This window comes from Lithobates pipiens, unplaced genomic scaffold (genome assembly GCF_037356315.1).
Source record: "Lithobates pipiens isolate NorthernLeopardFrog02 unplaced genomic scaffold, aLitPip1_a1.2 Scaffold_23, whole genome shotgun sequence".
NCBI classification, from domain to species: Eukaryota; Metazoa; Chordata; class Amphibia; order Anura; family Ranidae; genus Lithobates; species Lithobates pipiens.
The window spans coordinates 136,598,907-136,621,211 of NW_027507785.1; the positions used below are offsets into that span (position 1 = coordinate 136,598,907).

Sequence of the window (22,305 nt, forward strand, 5' to 3'; positions counted from 1 at the left end):
TACATTGATTACCCATGCACTTTGCCTGATCCTCCCAAATTTACATACTTTCCTTTTTTTTTGTTTTTTTTTTTTTTTTAGGAAAGAAGATAAATTGATCAGCCATGACTCTACAAACTGCAGCCTCTAACATGCAAGCTCATCATTACAAGGCAAGGCAAACAAAATGCCACAGAGCTTACAACTACAGCAAAATACTTTGAAATCATACAATGCCATGAAAACACCTCAAGGGCTTTTCCTATACCCTGTTCAGGTAGTGCAAATTGCCCAAAATCTGTGCATGGGAGGGAAAGCCTAGTGTGGGATTGTGACCATCATGCTTATCGTAATTAAATAAATATAATAAAATAATGACATGCACGCATCCTCAGGAGCCCCCTGCTCACCTGCATGCTACCATTCCATCCACTACTCAATACTTATTAAAATTCATACACACTGAAGAAAAAAAAAAAAAAAAAAAAAGAAGAAAATGCTTTTATATAGTTACAAAGTAGTCATTTTAGCTTTTATTAAAAGCTTAAAGAAGCTTGTGCTTTTTCTGTGCTCTTTTGCTTTTTTTTTTTTTCAGAAACCATGTAGTCTTTTATAATTCTGTTATTAGAAATCGGATTACATGGAAAACACTTCTGAACAAGACCCCTAGAACATATAATTTAAGAACCTGCAATACTAGTACATAAAACAGGGGTACGCCCCATGCAGCCAAAAGAGTGCATTTAATTTTTCTTTTCAATAAAACCCAAAATTTAATTAAAAAAAAATAGATGGGGATCAGAGAAGAATGGGTGAGAAAAAAAAGGAAAGGGGAGAGGGAAAGCAAGGGAACTGGTGTAGGATTGATGCTTGTCCAAGAAGCCAAATACTGAGTAGGTTTTTTGAGCTTCAAGGTTTGAGCATAAGCTCCCCTCCCCCCCGCAGCTCATTTCACTTTTTGTGCATTCAAGCTTTTTCACACATTCTTAGCACTTTTCTGCCCAAAATCTCCTTTCACAAACGTAGGTTTGGTGTGGGGGGGGGGGGGGGCCTCAGTAAGAGCATATGCCACTTTTTCGGCATCTTTCTGCTCAAAATTGTGATTTTGGTGGGGAGAAGGCTGTCTAAAAGCAAAAGGCCTGTAAACTTGTTAAAAAGCCATAGTGTGCATGGACACATTGGCCAACATGGAGTTTCAAGGTAGAAAATGGGAGCTCAAAGAAAACCTCAAAAGCCTGTAGGAGCCACTTCGAGATGCAGTGTGCATGAGCCCCTAGGGTGAGTGGGAGTAAAGAAAGTCCCATCATCTGTGTCAGTGCAAGGGGGAATGTCATTGGTGGAAGGAAAACAAGTCCCTCGACAGTCAGTAAAAAGCATGCCAGAGCTAAAAAAGAAACAATTTGAAGGCTAATTTTTGTCGAACACTGAATTGATAAGCTGCATCAGCTTAGAATGAATTTCCAAATCTTTGCCATATGCACACATTTGGTGGTAAGAAAATGTATTTAAAGTTGAAAAGCTCTTTTTTAAAAAAAGACATTAACAACATCCCTACTTTATATTGATATTCTCCAAGGCTGGTTTACAAAATTACAGGCCTTGTACTCAAAAATGCTTGCATTCGAACTAAAGCCCAAATTTTTTTTCTTAGGTTTTGGATATAGTGGAGAGGGACTAGAACACCTGTCGGAGGGGGGGGGGGGGGGGAAAGAGAGAGAGAGAGAGAGAGAGAGAGAGAGAGAGAGAGAGAGAGGAGAGAGAGAGAGAGAGAGAGAGAGAGAGAGAGAGAGAGAGAGAGAGAAGAGAGAGAGAGAGAGAGAGAGAGAGAGAGAGAGAGAGAGAGAGAGAGAGAGAGAGAGAGAGAGAGAGAGGAGAGAGAGAGAGAGAGAGAGAGAGAGAGAGAGAGAGAGAGAGAGAGAGAGAGAGAGAGAGAGAGAGAGAGAGAGAGAGAGAGAGAGAGAGAGAGAGAGAGAGAGAGAGAGAGAGAGAGAGAGAGAGAGAGAGAGAGAGATCATGAAAGAAACCAACAGATGCGATCACTGACCTCTGGATCGACATAAAGGCCAGACCCTGATCTTCTGCACTGGCAAGCACCAGCAGCCTAGTACATCCTGGTCGTACATCCAGCAGTAACACTTGGTGACGTGGCGAGTCCCACAAGTGCAGTTCAAGCTGGTGAGGTGGCAAGCACAAGTAGTGTCCCGCTGCCACCAAGAAGCCCATAGTGCCCTTCCTGCAGAATTCGCCAATCCTAATTGGGAACCCACCACTTCTGCAGCACCCGCACTTTCCCCATTCACTGGTCAACCCGGCATTCAGGTGGAAACAGTTGATTTTACCTTACTTGATTTTTATTCACGTTTTTTCACCGAAGATCTCTATAGATCTATTGTGGACCAAAGCAATTTGTACGCTGGTCAACACATTGGCACTATCCCCAAGTCCTCCCTTGCCAGAGATTGGAAACTAATTACGGTTTCCAAATTTAAGACCTTTCTGGGCCTTTCCCTCCTCATGGGCATAACCAAAAGAAGAGCGAGTTGCGGTCATATTGGTCCACTGACCCAATGCACCACATGCCTGTGTTCTCTGCTTCCATGGCCAGGGCACGATATGAGCAGATCTTGCGGTTCATGCACTTCAACAACAATGAACTCTGTCATCCTCGTGGAGACCCTGGATACGATCGGCACCTGTTGATGACTTAGAGGTTGAAACACGTAGGGCAAGCATTTTGTTTCTCCCCACATTGCAATTATTTTGTTTTTATGCATGACGTGATTTTTATAGACTAGTAGTCTTGTTTTATTTTGTATTTTTTCAATAAACCATCATTGGTTGTACTTCACCATGCGAGGCGCCTTTTATGTTTTGTCCCCCTTATGGTGAATCCTCATGAGAATTCTGGTGCCAGGTCCTTCAATTTACGGTTCGGAAATTGTATCCATCTTCTCCACCTGGAGATCGCAAGGAATCCTGAGGGGAAAACATCACTCGGCCAGTAGATTGGGGTGCGTGGCTGCAGCCCCCCCATAAGCTCGTACGACACACTACTATAAGGTGGATGTGTCCAACCCATCCGGTAAGAGTACCCAACTTTCCTTAATTTGTCTAATATCTACTTACAAGAGGCTCTGAGGTCTCGGAAGGTTGCCAACTACTCTGCCACGAATACCATCCGACATCTGCAAAAAAGTCCCAGAAGTACTACTCTGAGATCCATAGAGATTAATTTTGGGACTGGTTACACTTATTTATTGATTTTAGTGGACTTTCACCAACATAGTTTGGTTTGTTTTGTTTTTCAATGCATATTTTCACTTATGGATATAGGTACCTTTAAGCGTTGCACTAATATATCTATTGTTTACTCCCCATCAAGTTGTCTGCATGGAGTCCCCGATTATGTTTTCTGGCCGCTTATCATTCAAACAGTACCTTCCATGCAAGCGTGCCAGATACGGGGTCAAGATGTACAAGCTCCGTGACAGAGCCACAGGCTATACATGTAGTTTTATGGTTTACGAGGGAAGAGATAGTCACGTAGAGCCGACAAACTGCCCTGACTACATAGGAAGCGCTGGCAAGATTGTGTGGGACTTGGTGTCGCCCTTAGTCGGAAAGGGGTACCACTTGTACGTGGACAATTATGCCCCAACAATGCCACTTTTTATATCAACAGATTGGAGCATGTGGCACTGTGCGATCTAATCACCAGGGCTTTCCCCAGCGGCTTGTAGATTCCAGTCTTAGTCTGGCGGAGAGAGCCTGCTTGAAGTGTAATAACTTGCTCGCTATGAAGTGGAGGGATAATAAGAACGTTTTCATTTTTACCTCCCTTCATGCAGGCAAGACTGTCCAAATTACTACGGCGACTGGTTTTGTGGAGAAACCCCTGTGTCCACAACTATAACCTTAATTTGGGAGGGGTGGACCTCAACGACCAGTTGTTGGCGCCGTACCTAGTAGCCCGTAAGGCCAGACGCTGGTACAAAAAAAAGTGTCTATTTAAATTGGCTTTGCTGAACGCTCATGTGCTATACAGGGCTTCAGGACAGACTGTATCCTTCCTCAACTTCCAGGAAGAGATCGTCAGAGCCATTCTGTTTCCAGATGGGGCTCCACCTCACCTTCCCAATCCAAATGCAGTAAGCCGAGTGCACCAGAGGCATTTTCCTTATGTCCTCCCGAGTACCCCTACCCAACAAGCCCCCCACAAGAAAATATAAAATAAAACCATTTAAAAAAAAAAAAAATAAAAAGGAGTTGTAGTTTTATTGTGCTCCCTCTCCCTCTCTCTCCACTTTCTCTATTCTGCAATATTTTATTGTAATGTTTTATTAGGTTTGCTTTTCAGGTATGTTTTTTTATACTTTACTTTTTACTGTGTTTTATTGTTAACCATTTCTTTGTTTTTAGGTACACCATTTAGCTGCAGCGCGGATTTATCTTGACAGCAACAGCATTTGCTCCCATGATAGATAAAGCCATGACTCCAGCGCTGTAGGAGGCGATTTCAGCGCCACAGTAAAAAAATAAAAGTAGCATATATGCCTTAGCATTGGGGCAACAGGCGTGGAGGAGCAATTTGCTCCTACCTTTTGGAGCGGATTCCCCTATGCTTCGGCATATATAAATGGTGCATGTATACCCATCATTAGAAGTGGGAGGATGAAGGTAAGTATTGTAATGGTGGGCATACCAGCCGACAGACTGCATGAAAAAAAAATAAAAAATTACAATATATGCCCAACAAGGACCAACAACATACTGTTATGTTGCTGGACTTTGAGTGGTTATACCAGAATGATGCCTGTGGGTTTAGGTATTATCTTGGTATCAATCTCTTCAGCCAGCGGTCAGCTTTCATGTAAAAGCAATCCTAGCAGCTAATTGGCTACTAGACTGCTTTTACAGACAGTGGGAGGGAATGGTTCTCCCCACCTCTCTCCCCCCATCTTCCATGTTTTTTTCTGGCTCTCCTGTCCCAACAGGGAACCTGAGAATGGTGATGGTTCCGCCAGCTGACCATAGACCAGAACGGCTCCAATCATCTCTATGGCCTAAGAAACCGGAAGCCGCAAGCATTTCATGACTTAGATTTCGCCAGATGTAAACAGTGCCATTGGGAAAGCATTTTATCACACCGATCTTGGTGTGGACAAATGCTTTGATCACAGAGGAGAGATCCCCCAATTAAACAGTCCCTGAGAACAATAAAAATAATAAAATGAAAGGAACTGTTTAAAAATAAATAATGCAATTGCACCATGCATGTGAGGCATCACCGCGAAAGGTCAGATCGAGGGCAGTAATTTTAGCAGTAGACCTCCTCTGTAAATCTAATGTTGTAACCTATAAAGGCTTTTAAAATATATGTAGTTTGAAACAGGTCGTGTTAGGTATCCATGTACTCGGCCCAAGATCATCTTTTTTATTTCATTAAACATTTGGGAAATATAGTGTGTTTTAGTGCATTAAAATGTAAAAAATTAGGATTTTTGTACTCGCCGTAAAAACCCTTTTCTCTGCAATTCACCGACCAACACAGCTCCTCTCTGCAACTAAATGGTAGTCGCTGCACTCCATCAAGGGGACTCCCTGGCGTCCTTAGACATCCAGGATGCGTACCTGAACATACCCATATGCCTTTGGCATCAAAAATTTCTGCGTTTGGCAGTCGGGGAAGCCCACTACCAGTTTGTGGCTCTTCCCTCCCTCACCGACAACTTTAGGTTCAACAGCCACCCAAATTCTCGCAGAGTCTGCATGGTGATCGCCACATCCTCCTCTAATTCTGAGGCGGAAGGTGCTCTCAGGAGGAGATCATCTAGGTAACCCACGATAGCGATCCCGCTTTGTTGTAGCAGCGCCAATACTGGAGCCAATATTTTGATAAAAACCCGGGGGGTCTGGGGGGGGGGCGGCTGAGGCCAGGCCAAAGGAAAAAAATATCGGCCAGGAGGGTTTTGGAGTTGGCAGCCTTGTCCCGCAAGAAGCCTTATATGGTCATCCACAGGGATAAAGTTGTGTTGCGTCCGCTACCGTCCTGGAGTCCAATAGTAAACCCAGGTACTCCAGACGCTGGATCGGTACAATCACCGACTTCTTTCGATTCAAACAGCCACCCAAATTCTCGCAGAGCCTGCATGGTGATCGCCACATCCTCCTCTAATTCTGAGGCGGAAGATGCTCTCAGGAGGAGATCGTCTAGGTAACCCACGATGGCGATCCCACATTGCCGCAGCAATGCCAATACTGGAGCCAGTACTTTGGTAAAGACTCGGGGGGCTGAGGCCAGGCCTAAGGGAAGAGCCACAAATTGGTAGTGGGCTTCCCCCACTACCAAACGCAGAAATCTTTGATGCCGAAGGCATATGGGTATGCGCAGGTACGCATCCTGGATGTCCAAGGACGCCAGAGAGTCCCCTTGATGGAGTGCAGCGACTACCATTTAGTTACAGAGAGGAGCAGTGTCGGTCGGGGAACATAAGAGAAAAAGTGTTTTTTCCTCGCAGAAAAAAGGCGTTTGAAAAATCGCTGCGCAAATACTGTGTGGGAAAAAAAAAATGAAACATCCACCATTTTAATCTGTAGGGCCTTTGCTTTAAAATTATATATAATATCTAAATATAAATATATCTAAAATGTTTGCGGGTTCAAAGTAATTTTCTTGCACAAAAAAAAAAAAAAATAGGGCTGTGTCTTCAAGTGGTTAGAAGAGTGAGGTGAGTGATGTGCGACATAAGCTTCTAAATGTTGTGCCATAAAATGCCAGGACAGTAAACTCCTCCCCCCCCCCCCTCAAATGATCCCATTTTGGAAAGTAGACACCCCAAGCTATTGGCTGAGAGGTATGGTATTTTTCAGATCTCACTTTTTGTCACAAAGTTTTGAAAATTGAAAAAAGAAAAATAAATTTTCTTTCTTCATTTTCAAAAACAAATAAGAGCTGCAAAATACTCACCCTGCCTCTCAGCAAATAGCTTGGGGTGTCTACTTTCCAAAACGGGGTCATTTGGGGAGGTTTTATGCCATCTTGGCATTTTATGGCCTTCAAAACTGTAATTAGTGAGGAGTGAAATCAAAAATTTACACCCTTAGAAATCCTGAAGGCAGTGATCGGTTTTCAGGGTCCCGTACGCGGCAAGGCTGCCAAAAAGTCCCACACATGCGGTATCCCCGTACTCAGGACAAGCAAAAAAATGTATTTTGGGGTGCAATTCCACATATAACCATGGCATGTGTGAGCAATATATCATTTAGTGACAACGTTTTGTAATTTTTTTTTGCCATTATTCAATTACTTGGGACAAAAAAAACAAAAAAATATTCAATGGGCTCAACATGCCTCTCAGCAAATTCCTTGGGTTGTCTACTTTCCAAAATTTCCAAATACCATCAAAAGAAAGCTCTATTTGGGAAAAAAAAAAAAAAAAAAAAAGTGGTGAACTTCCGCTCTACATTGCTCCCCCTCCCCCTGTAGCACACAGTTTAGACATGATTGTATAAAATACAGTGGGTAAAATAGGTATTACTGTCACCATTTTTCTAAAGGTGCTATTGACATGAAATTTTCACGGTGGTAGCAACCCATACATACAAAGACACCAAAAGCAAATAAGTTATGTGTAGTAAAATGGAATGACGCAGGGAGAAAAAAAAAAAAAGTTTTGAACAAGCTAACTGAAATTTTAATACTTTGTACAAACACCTTTGTTGGTAATGACAGCGTCAAGACGCCTCCTGTATGGAGAAACTAGTCACATGCATTACCAAGGTGTGATTTTGGCTCGTACTTCAAATCCTGAAAGTTCCATGGGCCTCTTCAATGAAGTCTAAACTTTAGTTCTTTCCATAAATTTTCTATTGGCTTCAAGGTAATTAGCTGGGCCATCGTAGCAGCTTTATTTTCTCTTAGAAACCTTTTCAACTTAGAAACCAGTTGAGAGTTTCCTATGCTTTGCATTTTGGATAACTATCTTGCCGAAATGTCCACCCTTGTTTCATGTTCATAATTTTTTTTTTTTTATAAAGAATGTCTTGGTACATTTTTCCATTCATCTTTCCTTCAATGAAGTTTGTCAGCACCATATGCTGAAAAACCTCTCACACAATGATGTTTCCACCTCCAAACGTCACTGTTGGTATGGTGTTTTTAGGGTGATGTGCAGTGCTATATGGCGTGTATGATGGCATCCAAGGAGTTAAATTTTTATATCATCAGACCAGCCTATATTCTCCCAGTATTTTACAGGCTTGTTTAAATGATGTGCAAATTATAAACACGCTTTAACATGCTTTTTCTTCAGCAATGGAGTCTTGTGTGGTGAGCGTGCATACAGGACATGGTGATTGAGTTCATTATTTATTCCGGATTATGGCCTTAACAGTGCTCACTGGAGCATGTAGAAGTTTAGAAATACTTCCGTAACCAATGCCATCAGTATTTTACAATAATAAAGTTGCAACGGTCTTGGAAGAGAGCTCTTTGCTTTTTCCCCCATCATATGCGGTTTCTTGTGTGACACCTTGTTAATGAGACACCTTTTTATAGGCCATCAGTTGAGACTGAAGGAGCCAATATTAATGTGCACTGACAAGGGGCAGGATTGCTTTCGAATTACTGATATATTTCAGCTGGTGTCTTGGCTTTCCATGGCTTTTTGTACCTCCCTTCAAGTGTTAAATACTTTTTCCCTGTGTCATTCCATTTTATTACACATAACTTAATTTCTGAACATATATGTTTTGGTTTCCTTGTATGCATGGATTGTTAGACTTGTGGTGAAAATTTCACATCAATAACACCTTTAGAAAGATATTTCTGTATATCAGGATTAGTTTAAAGAAGAGTGCTGTATGAAGTTACTTCTGCAAAATAGCAATGCACTGTAAATGTACCTTATTGTTCTGTGTGCTAATTTTGAACGAATTGCTTAGGGCCGGTTCACACTGCGGGCGATGCGAGGCGACACGACTCGCCGCTATCTTACAAGTCGCCCCCGTTCTGTACAATGGAACCGTTCTGAGAGGAGCGACTCGAGTCGCTCCGACTCAGAAAAAAAGGTTCCTGTACTACTTTTGGGCGACCTCGGGGCGACTTGCATTGACTTCTATACAGAAGTCATCTGCAAGTTGCCGCTGAGGTCGCGGCAGGTCGCGGCGAGGCAAGTCGGAGTCGCCTCGCATCGCCTGCAGTGTGAACCGGCCCTTTTTGTCACTGTTTTATACAATTCTCAATAAAATAAAAAAATATTTACCTAGAAATACGGTTACCTAATATAATTGAATTTATAGAGCAGTGTTGCACCAATATGATCTTACTCACCATGGAATAATAGCAGCAGGATCGGTTCACAAACAATCTGCACAACAGCTCCTGAGAAAGGACAAGTTCTTCAGAAGCTGCATAGTCTGCCACTGTCAGACCTTCTGTATATTGCCCCAGTGCTAATTTCACTTCATCTTCATGGTATAGGTCATTGCCTTCCTTATACAAGTTCTCAACCAGCTCCTGAAGAAAATGCTAAAGAAAAAAAGACCAAAAATGTATTACATTTAAATAAATCTTTGATTTCAGTGGGACAACAAAACAGAATTTGGTATAGTTTAGGGTGAGTATATAATATTAATATATATATATAATTTTACACACACAATCATGTTAGCAATTTGCATCGAAAAATCCAGAGACACGGAATGCAAATCAGTTTTTATATGCAAATGTAACTTTTCTATAAGTAATCTATTTCAGGCTGCTATCACACTACAAAAAAACACGCAGTAAAAACCCACATGAGTTTTTCAGCGTTTCTGGTGTGTTATGCACCTGTGGGAAAAAAAAAAAAGAAGGAGGAGGTGTGACTCAAAAGCTGCACCAAATACGCTGGTTTTCGAATGTGCGTTTTTTTTGTCTTTCCCCACACTAGACATGCACCAAAAATGCAGCATGCGGGACTTTTTTGGGGGGGTGGGGATTCTAAAAAGAAACAAAAATATATTAGCACCAGTAGTTAGCACAGCTCCAAGCAGCACGATATAGACTTCTATGACAAAAAAAAAAAAACTTTCATCCACATGGGATATAAAATAAAAGCAATGTCACGACAGTAATCAGTCCCTATACAGCATAATTAGGCTTTGCAGGATGATGGGAGGCATAACTTTAAAGGCGATGAAGTATCATCTCTGGAAGCACATGGAACATTCCCCAACCTCCGATATATATAATAGGACAGGAGACATCAAATTTCGATTTATAATTATTTATAGTCATTTGACTAAAATGCCATTTTAGTTTTAGTCCTGTTTTAGTCAACTAAAATCCACAGTGCATTTAAGTCGACTAAACTGATGGGCTTAGTTAAATTTAAATGCATTATTTTCTGCCAAACATTATATACTCCTAATAAGAGGTTTATCATTTATGGTATTAAAGTTTAAACATGCACTACAGACACAGGATTTAGCCATTGTGATATATATTCAATTCCGTTTTAGTCATAGTCTTTTGACCGAAACGTCATCTTAGTTTTAGTTGTATTTTAGTCGACTAAAATAGTATTTAGCCAATGAAAATTATTTAATTCAACAAAATTAACACTGGAGGACAAACCTGTTGAACTTAAAATGGAGTTGCAAAGGCAAATTTTTTTTTTACCTTAATGCATTCTATGCATTGAGATAAAAAGCCTTCTGTGTGCAGAAGATCCCCCTCAGTCCCCCTAATACTTAATTGAGGTTCCCCTCTGTCCAGTGATGTCCACGAGTGTCTCAGCCATCCGAGATTCTCCCTCCTGATTGGCCGAGACAGCAGTGGCGCCATTGGCTGTTGCTCAAAGTCAGCTAGCCAATCAGGGGCGATGAGGGGAGGGCAGGGCCGGGGCTCAGTGTCTTAATGGACACAGGGAGCTTTGACTTGGTCCAGGTGCCTCCACAGCAAGCCACTTGCTATGGGACACTGAACAGGAGGGAGGGGCCAGGTGCACAGAAGGACCCAAGAAGAGGTGGATCCAGGCTGCTCTGTGCAAATCCATTGCAAAAGAGCAAGTATAACGTTTTTCTTTTCCCCATAAAAACAACAAAAACACAAGACTTTACAACCACTTTAAACCATTTAGTCAGACATGGTGGAAATTTTCACCCAACCTACCCAAAATATCCAATACTCAATCCAAAGAACTCCCCAAAAAGGATTATGGCAAGCAATGTTTTCAAAGATGCAGACCTCCATAGACTGAGCAACCTCCTGAATACTGTAAAAACAAACAAAAGGAGGATGCAAATGCCCAGTGCATTGTGTGTTAATAAATGGTTTTGTTGGTAAGGGTATAGGGGTCAAATCACGGCTAATAATATACAGTAAAATACTGCATGCGGTAACAATTGTGCAAGTGTTCAATTTACTAAGAATTTACTGTTAAATACAGAATGTGGTATTTGTTAGATTTAGTAGTAATTACTGCATTAGTTACACACTTAAGGACCACCGCCTGTATATATAAACATCGGCACAATGGCACGGACAGGCACATGTACGTACCTGTATGTGCCTGCCTTCTGATCAGACCCCTACCCGCTGGCGGCAGTGGTCCGTTTCACTTCAGGAGCGATCCGTGATGAGGGGGCGGCCATTGATTTCTGACCACCCCCTAGCGATCGCTCCTGGCAAATGAGAAGCTTTCCCTTCCCTGCCTGTGAACTGTAAACACAGGCAGGAGGAAGTGATGTCACTCTCCTCGTGGTGGTCTTTTTGACCGGAATGGCGAGAGAAGACGACATTCAAGTGCGTGCACCAACAGTACACTGGCACATAGGTACACATAGGCACATTTTTCACCCCCCCAGTCACAGTGTCACTGATTGCAGTGGTCATTTATTTACTGATCACTGCATTTAGTGTCTTTTTTTTTTTTTTCACAAGTAAGTGTCAGTTAGCTTTAGGCCCCTTTAGGTCCAGGGTAGCCCCCCCCCATAAAGGTTTAATCCCTTGATTGCCCCCCCAGGTAACCCTTTAATCCCCTTTTGCCAGTGTCACTAAGCGATCGTTGTTCTGATCGCTGCATTAGTGTCACTGGTGCCGCTAGGTAGCCAGTTATTTTTCAGGTTCACCGCCAGGTTTTTATAGCGTTAGGTACCCCCCTATACAAACTAATAAAGGTTTTAAAGAGGAAGTAAACCCTGATGAGTTTACTTCCTCTTTCATTCCCTGCAAAGGTAAAGCATAATGGACTACTATGCATCGCATAGTAGTCCATTATGTGTCACTTACCTGACACAGGAGCCAGCAAAGTCACCGCTGTCCCTTGTAGTCCGGAGCATCCATCTTCTCGGTGGGTCTCGCTGCTCCGCCGCTGTCATTCGGCGAAGCCGCGATGACGCCACTCCTGCGCATGCGCACGGGAGCCGCCACTCGCGGCATATCGCCATTGACCAGGGCGCGCTCAGTGCGCCTGCGCGCCGCTGTCTACGGCGCATGCGTCGTAGACAGCGGTGCCTGTCTTTCGGCAAAGATCTCCTAAACTGTGTAGGTTTAGGAGATATTTCTTGGACCTACAGGTAAGCCTTAATCTAGGCTTACCTGTAGGTCAAAGTGTGTTGTAAGGGTTTACAACCACTTTAACCCCCTGATTGCCCCTAGAGTTAATCCTTTCACCAGTGATCACCGTATAAGTGTTACGGGTGACGCTGGTAGGTTAGTTTGCTTTTTATAGCATCAGGGCACCCCCCATTTATTACCCAATAAAGGTTTAACCCCCTGAAAGCCCAGCAGGTGATATCAATTAGATTTTAGGGTCAGATAGGGTCTGCGTCACCCCAAGCAGTGTCAGGTTAGTATCAGTACCGCTAACACCCTCGAGCAAAGCATACACCTCCCTTAGTGGTATAGTATTTGAACAGATCAATATCTGATCAGATCTATACTAGCGTCCCCAGCGGTTTAGAGTTCCAAAAAACACATTGTTAGCGGGACCAGCCCGGATACCCGCTAGAACCTGCGTTTTGCCCCTCCGCCCAGCCCACCCAAGTGTAGTATCGATCGATCACTGTCACTTACAGAATGCAAAACACATAACTGCAGCGTTCGCAGAGTCAGGCCTGATCCCTGCGATCGCTAACAGTTTTGTTTGGTAGCGTTTTATACAGTTGCTGACAGCCTAGGTGCTTTTTTACCTGCGAATCTCACTAGTTGTACCACTAAATTTAGAGCCCAAAACGGCAAATCAAAGGTACACTAGTGAAGAGGCCTACAAGTGCGTGGGCATGACAGATAGTGAAGAGGAAGTCACTCATCTGTCAGATTCAGGCTCAGAATACGATCCTGTAAAGGACAGCGGCTCCATGACAGATAACACCTCAACAACTGATGTTGAGGTGCAAGAACCGCAGGTCCCCCTTATGGAGCAGAGAGCCAGTACTAGCGCCGCTCATCCTTCTGGTGAACTGGCAAGCACCAGCGGCCTAGTACACCCTGGACGTACATACAGCACTGCAGTAACACGTGGTGACGTGGCGAGTCCCTTAAGTGCAGTTCAAGTTGGCAAAGTGGCAAGCACAAGTAGTGTCCCGCTGCCACCAAGAAGACAAAGGCAGGCCCTTAGTTTCCATAGTGTCCTTTCTGCAGAATTCGTCAATCCTGATTGCGTGCCCACCACTTCTGCAGAACCCGTACTTCCCCCAGTCACTGGCCAACCCGGTATTCAGGTGGAAACAGCTGATTTTACGCCACGATTTTTATTCGCTGTTTTTCACAGGAGAGCTCTATAGATCTATTGTGGACCACACTAATTTATATGCTGGTCAACACATCACCGCTAATCCCCAGTTGCCTTTCCTTGCCAAAGATTGGAAACCAATTACGGTTTCTGAATTTAAGACCTTTCTGGGCCTTTCCCTCAACATGGGCATATATAAATTCATGACGTTGAGGACGTATTGGTCCACGCGCCCAATTGACCATATGCCCATGTTCTCTGCCTCCATGTCCAGGAAACGATACGAGCAGATCTTTTGGTTCATGCACTTCAACGACAATTAACTTTGTCGTCCTCTTGGAGACCCCGATATACGATCGGCTCTACAAAATTTGGCCCCTCATAAACCACTTCAACTTGTCTGCGTTGATGAGTCCCTGATTAAATTTTCTGGCCACTTGTCTTTCAAAAAAAACCTTCCCAGCAAGCATGTCAGATACAGGGTCAAGCTCTATAAGTTCTATGACAGGACAACAGGCTATACATGAAGCTTTACGGTTTATGAAGGGAAAAGATATTTACGTAGAGCCAGAGAACTGCCCAGATTACATAGGGAGTGCTGGCAAGATCGTGTGGCACTTTGTGTCACCCTTATTCGGAAAGGGGTACCACTTGTAAGTGGACAATTATCACATGAATGTGCCACTGTTTAGTCATTTGTTTGATCAGCAGATTGGAGCATGTGGCACCCTGCGATCTAATTGCCGGGGTTTCACCAGTGGCTTGAAGATTATCATCTTAGGCTGGGGGAGAGAGCCTGCTTGCGGTGTAATAACTTGCTCACTATGAAGTGGAGGGATAATAAGAATGTTTTAGTTGTTACCTCCCTTAACCACCTTCAGACCGGACCATTTTGCTGGTAAATGACCAGAGGTCTTTTTACAATTTGGCACTGCGCTGCTTTAACTGGTAATTGCGCGGTCATGCAATGTTGTACCCAAACAAAATTTGCGTCCTTTTCTTCCCACAAATAGAGCTTTCTTTTGATGGTATTTGATTGCCTCTGCGATTTTTATTTTTTGCGATATAAACGTAAAAAGACCGCAAATTTTGAAAAAAAATGATATTTTCTACTTTTTGTTATTAGAAAAATCCAATAAACTCAATTTTAGTCATACATTTAGGCCAAAATGTATTCAGCCACATGTCTTTGGTAAAAAAAAAAAGTCAATAATTGTATATTTATTGGTTTGCGCAAAAGTTGTCACATCTACAAACTAAGGTACGTTTTCTGGAATTTACGCAGCTTTTAGTTTACGACTGCCTATCTCATTTCTTGAGGTGCTTAAATGGCAGGGCAGTACAAAACCCCCCCAAATGACCCCATTTTGGAAAGTAGACACCCTGAGGAAATTGATAAGTGGCATGTTGAGCCCATTGAATATTTTATTTTTTTGCCTCAAGCGATTGAATAATGACAAAAAAAAATTTTTTATTTTTTTTTTTTTTACACAAAGTTGTCACTAAATGATATATTGCTCACACATGCTATGGGCATATGTGAAATGACACCCCAAAATAAATTCTGCTGCTTCTCCTGAGTATGGGGATACCCCATATGTGGGACTTTTTGGGAGCCTAGCTGCGTACGGGGCCCCGAAAACCAAGCACCGCCTTCAGGCTTTCTAAGGGCGTAAATTTTTGATTTCACGCCTCACTACCTATTACAGTTTTGAAGGCCATAAAATGCCAAGATGGCACAAAACCCCCACAAATGACCCCATTTTAGAAAGTAGACACCCCAAGCTATTTGCTGAGAGGCATTTTGAGTCCATGGAATATTTTATATTTTGCCACAAGTTGCGGGAAAATTACAAACTTTTTTTTTTTTTTTTTTTTTTTCACAAAGTTGTCACTAAATGATATATTGCTCACGCATGCCATGGGCATATGTGAAATGACACCCCAAAATAAATTCTGCTGCTTCTCCTGAGTACGGGGATACCACATATGTGGGACTTTTTGGGAGCCTAGCCGCGTACGGGGCCCCGAAAACCAAGCACCGCCTTCAGGCTTTCTAAGGGCGTTACAGTTTTGAAGGCCATAAAATGCCAAGATGGCACAAACCCCCCCCCCCCAAATGACCCCATTTTGGAAAGTAGACACCCCTAGATTTAGGGGTACACTAGTGAGACTAGGTAATAAATGGCGGGTGCCCTGAAACTATAAAAAAAATAACTAACCAACCAGCGTCACCTGTAACAGTTATATGGTGATCACTGGTGAAAGGGTTAACTAGGGGCAATCAGGGGGCTTTATGCGGTAGTATATGGGGGTCCCTGGCGCTATAAAAAGCTGCGGCGAACCTAAATACCTACCTGCCTAACTAGCGTCACCTGTGACACTAATACAGCGATCAGAAAAATGATCGCTTATTAGGCTGGGATCACACTGGAGCGATGCGGGAACGCCACGAATGCGCGGCGGGTTCCCGCATCGCATGCCTCCCGGCGGCAGTTCACACTGCCCTATGCGAACTGCTGGGAGTGTCAGTGAAATGTTAATGACACCCCCAGATCAGTTCGCAAATCGCAGTGCGATCTGCAAACTCGGATCGCATGGTGTGAACACCCATGCGATCCGATTCTGCTGCGGACCAAAAAAAGGGTCCCGTGCGAGTTTGCGGCGGGTCCGGCGGGTGCGGCGGGTGCGACACGAATTCAGCCATACTATCTGTATGGCTGAACTCGAATCGCACAGAGATCGGATGTGATTTGCACTGCAGTGCGGTGCGAATCACATCCGTTCTCATAAACTGCTGCAATGTGAACCCAGCCTTAGTGACACTGGCGACGGGGGGTGATCACGGGGTTAAACCTTTATTGGGGGGGTTAGGGGGGTACCTTAGAACTAAAGGGGGCTAACCCTAACTGCCCTAACAGTTATTACAGTCACAAATGACACCCGCCGGGTGATCAGGGGGTTAAACCTTTATTAGGTAATAAATGGCGGGTGCCCTGAAACTATAAAAAAATAACTAACCAACCAGCGTCACCTGTAACAGTTATATGGTGATCACTGGTGAAAGGGTTAACTAGGGGGCAATCAGGGGGCTTTATGCGGTAGTATATGGGGGTCCCTGGCGCTATAAAAAGCTGCGGCGAACCTAAATACCTACCTGCCTAACTAGCGTCACCTGTGACACTAATACGGCGATCAGAAAAATGATCGCTTATTAGGCTGGGTTCACACTGGAGCGATGCGGAAACGCCACGAATCTGCGGCGGGTTCCCGCATCGCATGCCTCCCGGCGGCAGTTCACACTGCCCTATGCGAACTGCTGGGAGTGTCAGTGAAATGTTACTGACACCCCCAGATCAGTTCGCATATCGCAGTGCGATCTGCAAACTCGGATCGCATGGTGTGAACACCCATGCGATCCGATTCTGCTGCGGGCCAAAAAAAGGGTCCCGTGCGAATTTGCGGCGGGTGCGGCGGGTGTGGCGAATGGCTGAACTCGAATCGCACAGAGATCGGATGTGATTTGCACTGCAGTGCGGTGCAAATCACATTCGTTCTCATAAACCGCTGCAATGTGAACCCTGCCTTAGTGACACTGGCGACGGGGGGTGATCACGGGGTTAAACCTTTATTGGGGGGGTTAGGGGGGCACATTAGAACTAAAGGGGGCTAACCCTAACTGCCCTAACAGTTATTACAGTCACAAATGACACCAATGCAAAAAAAAAAAAAAAAAAAAAAGCAATTGGTGTCACTGTGACTGGGGGGGCAGGGGTAATTGGGGGGTGATCGGGGGGTAAAGGGGGGGTGTGAGTGTGCCTGGCATGTTCTACTGTGTAGTGTAGTGCTTGTGCAACTCACCGATGCTCTCTCCTCGGTGCCGGAACGAAAACTACCGACACGGAGGAGAGAATACATCACTTCCTCTCCTGTGTTTACATTACAGGAGAGGAAGTGATGTCACCGGACAATTTCATTCGCCGGGAGCGATCGCAAGGGGGTGGCCATGAATGAATGGCCTTCCCCTCGTCCGGGATCGCTCCCGAACGAATACCGACCGCCGCAGGCACCGGGCGGGGGCCCGATCGGGAGGCAAGGGACGTACATGTAAGCCCTTATGCCTGCCCGTGCCATTCTGCCGACGTACATCGGCGTGCGGCGGTCGGCAAGTGGTTAATGCAGACACCACAGTCCAAATTACTACCGCGGCTGCTGTTGTGGAGAAACCCCTCTGTGTCCACGAATATAACCAAAATATGGGAGGGGTGGACCTCGACGACCAATTGTTGGCGCCGTATCTAGTTAGGCCAGACGCTGGTACAAAAAAAGTGTCCCTTTACTTATTTAAATTGGCTTTGCTGAACACTCATGTGCTATACAGAGCTTCAGGGAGGGACTTTATCCTTCCTTGCATTCCAGGAAGAGATTGTCACAGACCTTCTGTATCCAGACGGTTCTGCACCCCATCATTCCTAACCAAATGCAGTAAACCCGCTGGCTTTTTCCATATGTCCTACAGAGTACCTCTACCCAATGAGCTCCCCCAAAGATGATGTTGTGTCTGTACCAAGTGCGGATATAGGCGTGAACACCCGCTATTGTCCATGCTGTCATGACAATCCTGGTCTTTGCATTGGTGAATGTTTTGAACGCTACTACACACTAGTGAAGTTTTAGCATAGGGTACAGCATTTCACAGGCTAGGACACACTTTACACAGGGTCTCCCAAGAACCCATCGCATTTTTAGAGACCCGAACCATTACAGTTGTTAGACTTTTTGTAATTGTAACAAAAAAAAATTGAATTAAAAAAAAAAAATAAAAAAATAAGTTGTCGTTTTGTTTCTCTCTATTGTTGCTCTTTTTTACTGTATTCTATTCTGCAATGTTTTATTATGCTTGCTTTTCAGGTATGTCAGTTTTTCATACTGTACTGTTTACTGTGTTTTATTGTCAACCATTTTTTTGTTTTCAGGTGCGCCATTCAGCTGCAGCGCGGATTTATTTATCTTGACAGCAACAGCGTTTACTCCCTTGACACATAAAGCCGTTACTCCAGTGCTGTAGGAGGTGATTTCACCACCAGTTTAAAAAAAAAAAAAAAAAAAATCATATATGCCGAAGCATGGGGGCAGCAGGGGCGATTTTGCTCCTAATGGCGCGTACAAACGGTCGAAATTCCGACGGAGGCTTGCCCGTGGAAAAGTCTGACCGTGCGTACACGGCAACTTTTTTGCGGGAGGATGGCCCCATGCTTCGGCATATATAATGGACTCCAATTTTTTCAAAAAAATAGTACCCGTGCTATCATAGGGGATATTTACATAGGGGATATTTACATTCCCTAAAATAACAAAAACGATTTAAAAAATAAAAATAAAATAAGGAACAGTTTAAAAAAAATAAAAGCAAAAAATAAATAAATAAACACCCCTGTCCCCGCCTGCTCTTGCTCAAAGGCGAACGCATGCGTCGGTCTGGCATCATATGTAAACAGCAATTGCACCATGCATGTGAGGTATCACCGCGAAGGTCAGATCAAGGGCAGTAATTTTAGAAGTAGAACCTGTAAAGGCTTTTAAAAATGTATGTAGTTTGTCGCCACTGCGCATTTGTACGCAATTTTAAAGCATGTCATGTTTGGTATCCATGTACTCAGCCCAAGATCATCTTTTTTATTTCATCAAAAATTTGGGCAATATAGTGCGTTAACATTTTTTATTTTTTTTTAAAGTGTATTTTTTCCCCCAAAAAAATGCATTTGAAAAATTGCTGCGCAAATACTGTGTGGGAAAAAAAATGCAACACCCACCATTTTAATCTGTAGTGCCTTTGCTTTAAAAAAAATATATAATGTTTGGGGGTTCAACGTAAATTTTCATGTAAACAAAAAGTGTCAGAAAGGGCTTTGTCTTCAAGTGGTTAGAAGAGTGGGTGATGTGTGACATAAGCTTCTAAATGTTATGCATAAAATGCCAGGACAGTTTAACCCCCCCCCCCCCAAATGACCCCATTTTAGAAAGTAGACACCCCAAGCTATTTGCTGAGAGGCACGTCGAGTCCATGGAATATTTTATATTTTAACACAAGTTGCGGGAAAATGTTTTTTTATTTTTTTATTTTGCACTAGTTTTTATTTTTGCATTAGTGGTCACTAAATGATATGTTGCTCAAAAATGACTTTTTGGGAGCCCAGCCGTGTACGGGACCCCAAAAACCAAGCACCACCTTCAGGCTAAGGGTGTAAATTTTTTATTTCACTCCTCACTGCCAATCACAGTTTTGGAGGCCATGGAATGCCCAGATGGCACACCCCCCCCCCCCCCCCCCCCAACTGACCCAATTTTGGAAAGTAGACACCCAGTGCTATTTGCTTAAAGGAATGGTGAGTATTTTGCAGATGTCGCTTTTTGTCACAGTTTTCAAATTTAAAAAAAATAATTTTATTTTTCATTTTCAAAAACAAATGAGAGCTGTAAAATACTCACAATGATGCTCAGCAAATAGCTCGGGCGTCTACTTGGGGGAGTTTTGTGCTATCTTGGCATTTTATGGCCTTCAAAACTGTGATAGGCAGCGAGAAGTGAAATCAAATATTTGCACCCTTAGAAATCCTGAAGGCGGTGCTTGATTTTCAGGGTACGCGGCTAGGCTCCCAAAGAGTCCACATGTGGCATTTCTGTACTCAGGAGAAGCAGCAGAATGTATTTTGGGGTGTAATTCCACATATGCCCATGGCATGTGTGAGCAATATATAATTTAATGGCAACTTTGTGCAAAAAAAAAAAAAAAGTATGTAATATTCCCGCAACTTGAGGCAAAATATTAAATATATTTCATGGACTAAACATGCCTCTCAGCAAATAGCTTGGGGTGTCTACTTTCCAAAATCGGGTCATTTGGGGTGTTTTGTGCTATTTTGGAATTTTATGGCCTTCGAAACTGTGGTAGGTAGTGAAATCAAAAATTTGCACCCTTAGAAATCCTTTAGGCTGTGATTGGTTTTCGAGGTGCGCGGCTAGGCTCCCAAAAAGTCCCACACGTGGTATCCCCGTACTCAGGAGAAGCAAGAAAAATTAATTTTGGGGTGCAATTCCACATATAACCATGGCATGTGTGAGCAATATATCATTTAGTGACAACTTTTTGTAAAACTTTTTTTTTGTCAATCACTTGGGACACAAAAAAAAAAAAAAAAAATATTTTATGGGCTCAACATGCCTCTAAGCAATTTCATTGGGGTGTCTCCTTTCTAAAATGGGGTCATTGGGGGGGGGGGGGGGGTTGAACTGCCCTGCCATTTTAGCACCTCAAGAAATGAGCAGTCATAAATGAAAAGCTGTGTAAATTCCAGAAAACATACTCTAGTTTGTAGACACTAACTTTTGCGCAAACTAATATACACTTATTTTAATTTTTTTTTTTTTTAGACATGTGGCTGAATACATTTTGGCCTAAATGTAGGACTAAAATTGAGTTTATTCGATTTTTCTTATCACAAAAAGTAGAAAATATCTTCTTTTTTTTTTCCCCAAATTTTCGGTCTTTTTCCGTTTATATGGCAAAAAATAAAAAAATCGCAGAGGCAATCAAATACCATCAATACCATAAACATGGGGACAAGGTGCTTTGGGGTGGGGGCTCCCCCCTATGTTGAGGGCATGTGGCCTGGTATGGTTTGGAGGGGCAGATAAGGGTCTAGTATGGATTTTGGGGGGGACCCCACGCTAATTATTTTAAAAAAAACGTTGGCGTTTTTTTCTTTTCATACGTTTTAACTGTCTGCTTTTACACAATCAGCTGTTAGGCAAGCCTGCTGACAGCTGACGAGTCATCGGTTGTTAAAGGACGCGGCGGCAGGCTTCTCGACCCGCTGCTTAGCAGCCAGCTATATGTCAAAAAACAGCCTGGGGAACAAATACCACATGCAATACCACCAGCAAATCCCTGGTAGTAAATATTTGCATGCTTTTTTACTTGGTGGTCCGTTTGTGAATTGGACTTAAGAGCTTTCTATGCAATATTTACCACTCTTTTTCAGTAAATATCGCATCACCTTTTTTTATTTTTTGTGAATTTGACTTAAACTTACCGCATACAATAATTTATGCAAATGATTAACAGGTAAATTGACCCCATACTCCCAAAATTGGACTAAAATCAAGCGAACAGCTCTAGCAGGTGTGATGGGTATTTCATCTGATGCAACACGAGTCTAGTGAAGAAGGCATCCCACATGTCATCCTGCTCACCACCATCCATTTGAGGGAAGTTGACCAACCAGGTATTTTTACATGACACCATGACCCCGCTTGTGTCAGTAAACAGCGGTTTATTAAATTTTTAGAGAGTTCCTTTGGCAAGTCGTCATCATCACACAACAAAGCCTCCAAATCTCCAACCCTGACCACTACGATTTACTTTTTGAAACACACCACTGACTGGTGTGAAGAGTTCAAAAAATTTCATGGTCATGCATTTTTCTTCCACTTTTGGCAAGGAAAAAAAAGAAAAACTGATCAGTGGGAAAGGGCCCTTAAAGAAGTTGTAAAGCCTAAATTTTTCACCTTAATGCATTCTTTGCATTAAGGTGAAAAGCCTTCTGTG

At 43.2% G+C, this 22,305-nt stretch overlaps 1 protein-coding gene across 7 annotated transcripts in view; it reads right to left on the reverse strand.

Moving 5' to 3' along the window:
* ZC3H7B (zinc finger CCCH-type containing 7B) overlaps window positions 1-22,305 on the reverse strand; it is a 624,860-nt gene that overhangs the window by 560,722 nt on the left and 41,833 nt on the right. For all 7 annotated transcript variants that reach the window (XM_077452416.1, XM_077452411.1, XM_077452410.1 and 4 more), the window contains one exon: window positions 9,311-9,508. In XM_077452416.1, coding sequence (XP_077308542.1) covers window positions 9,311-9,508 — 198 coding nt within the window. The remainder of the gene's footprint in view (window positions 1-9,310; window positions 9,509-22,305) is intronic.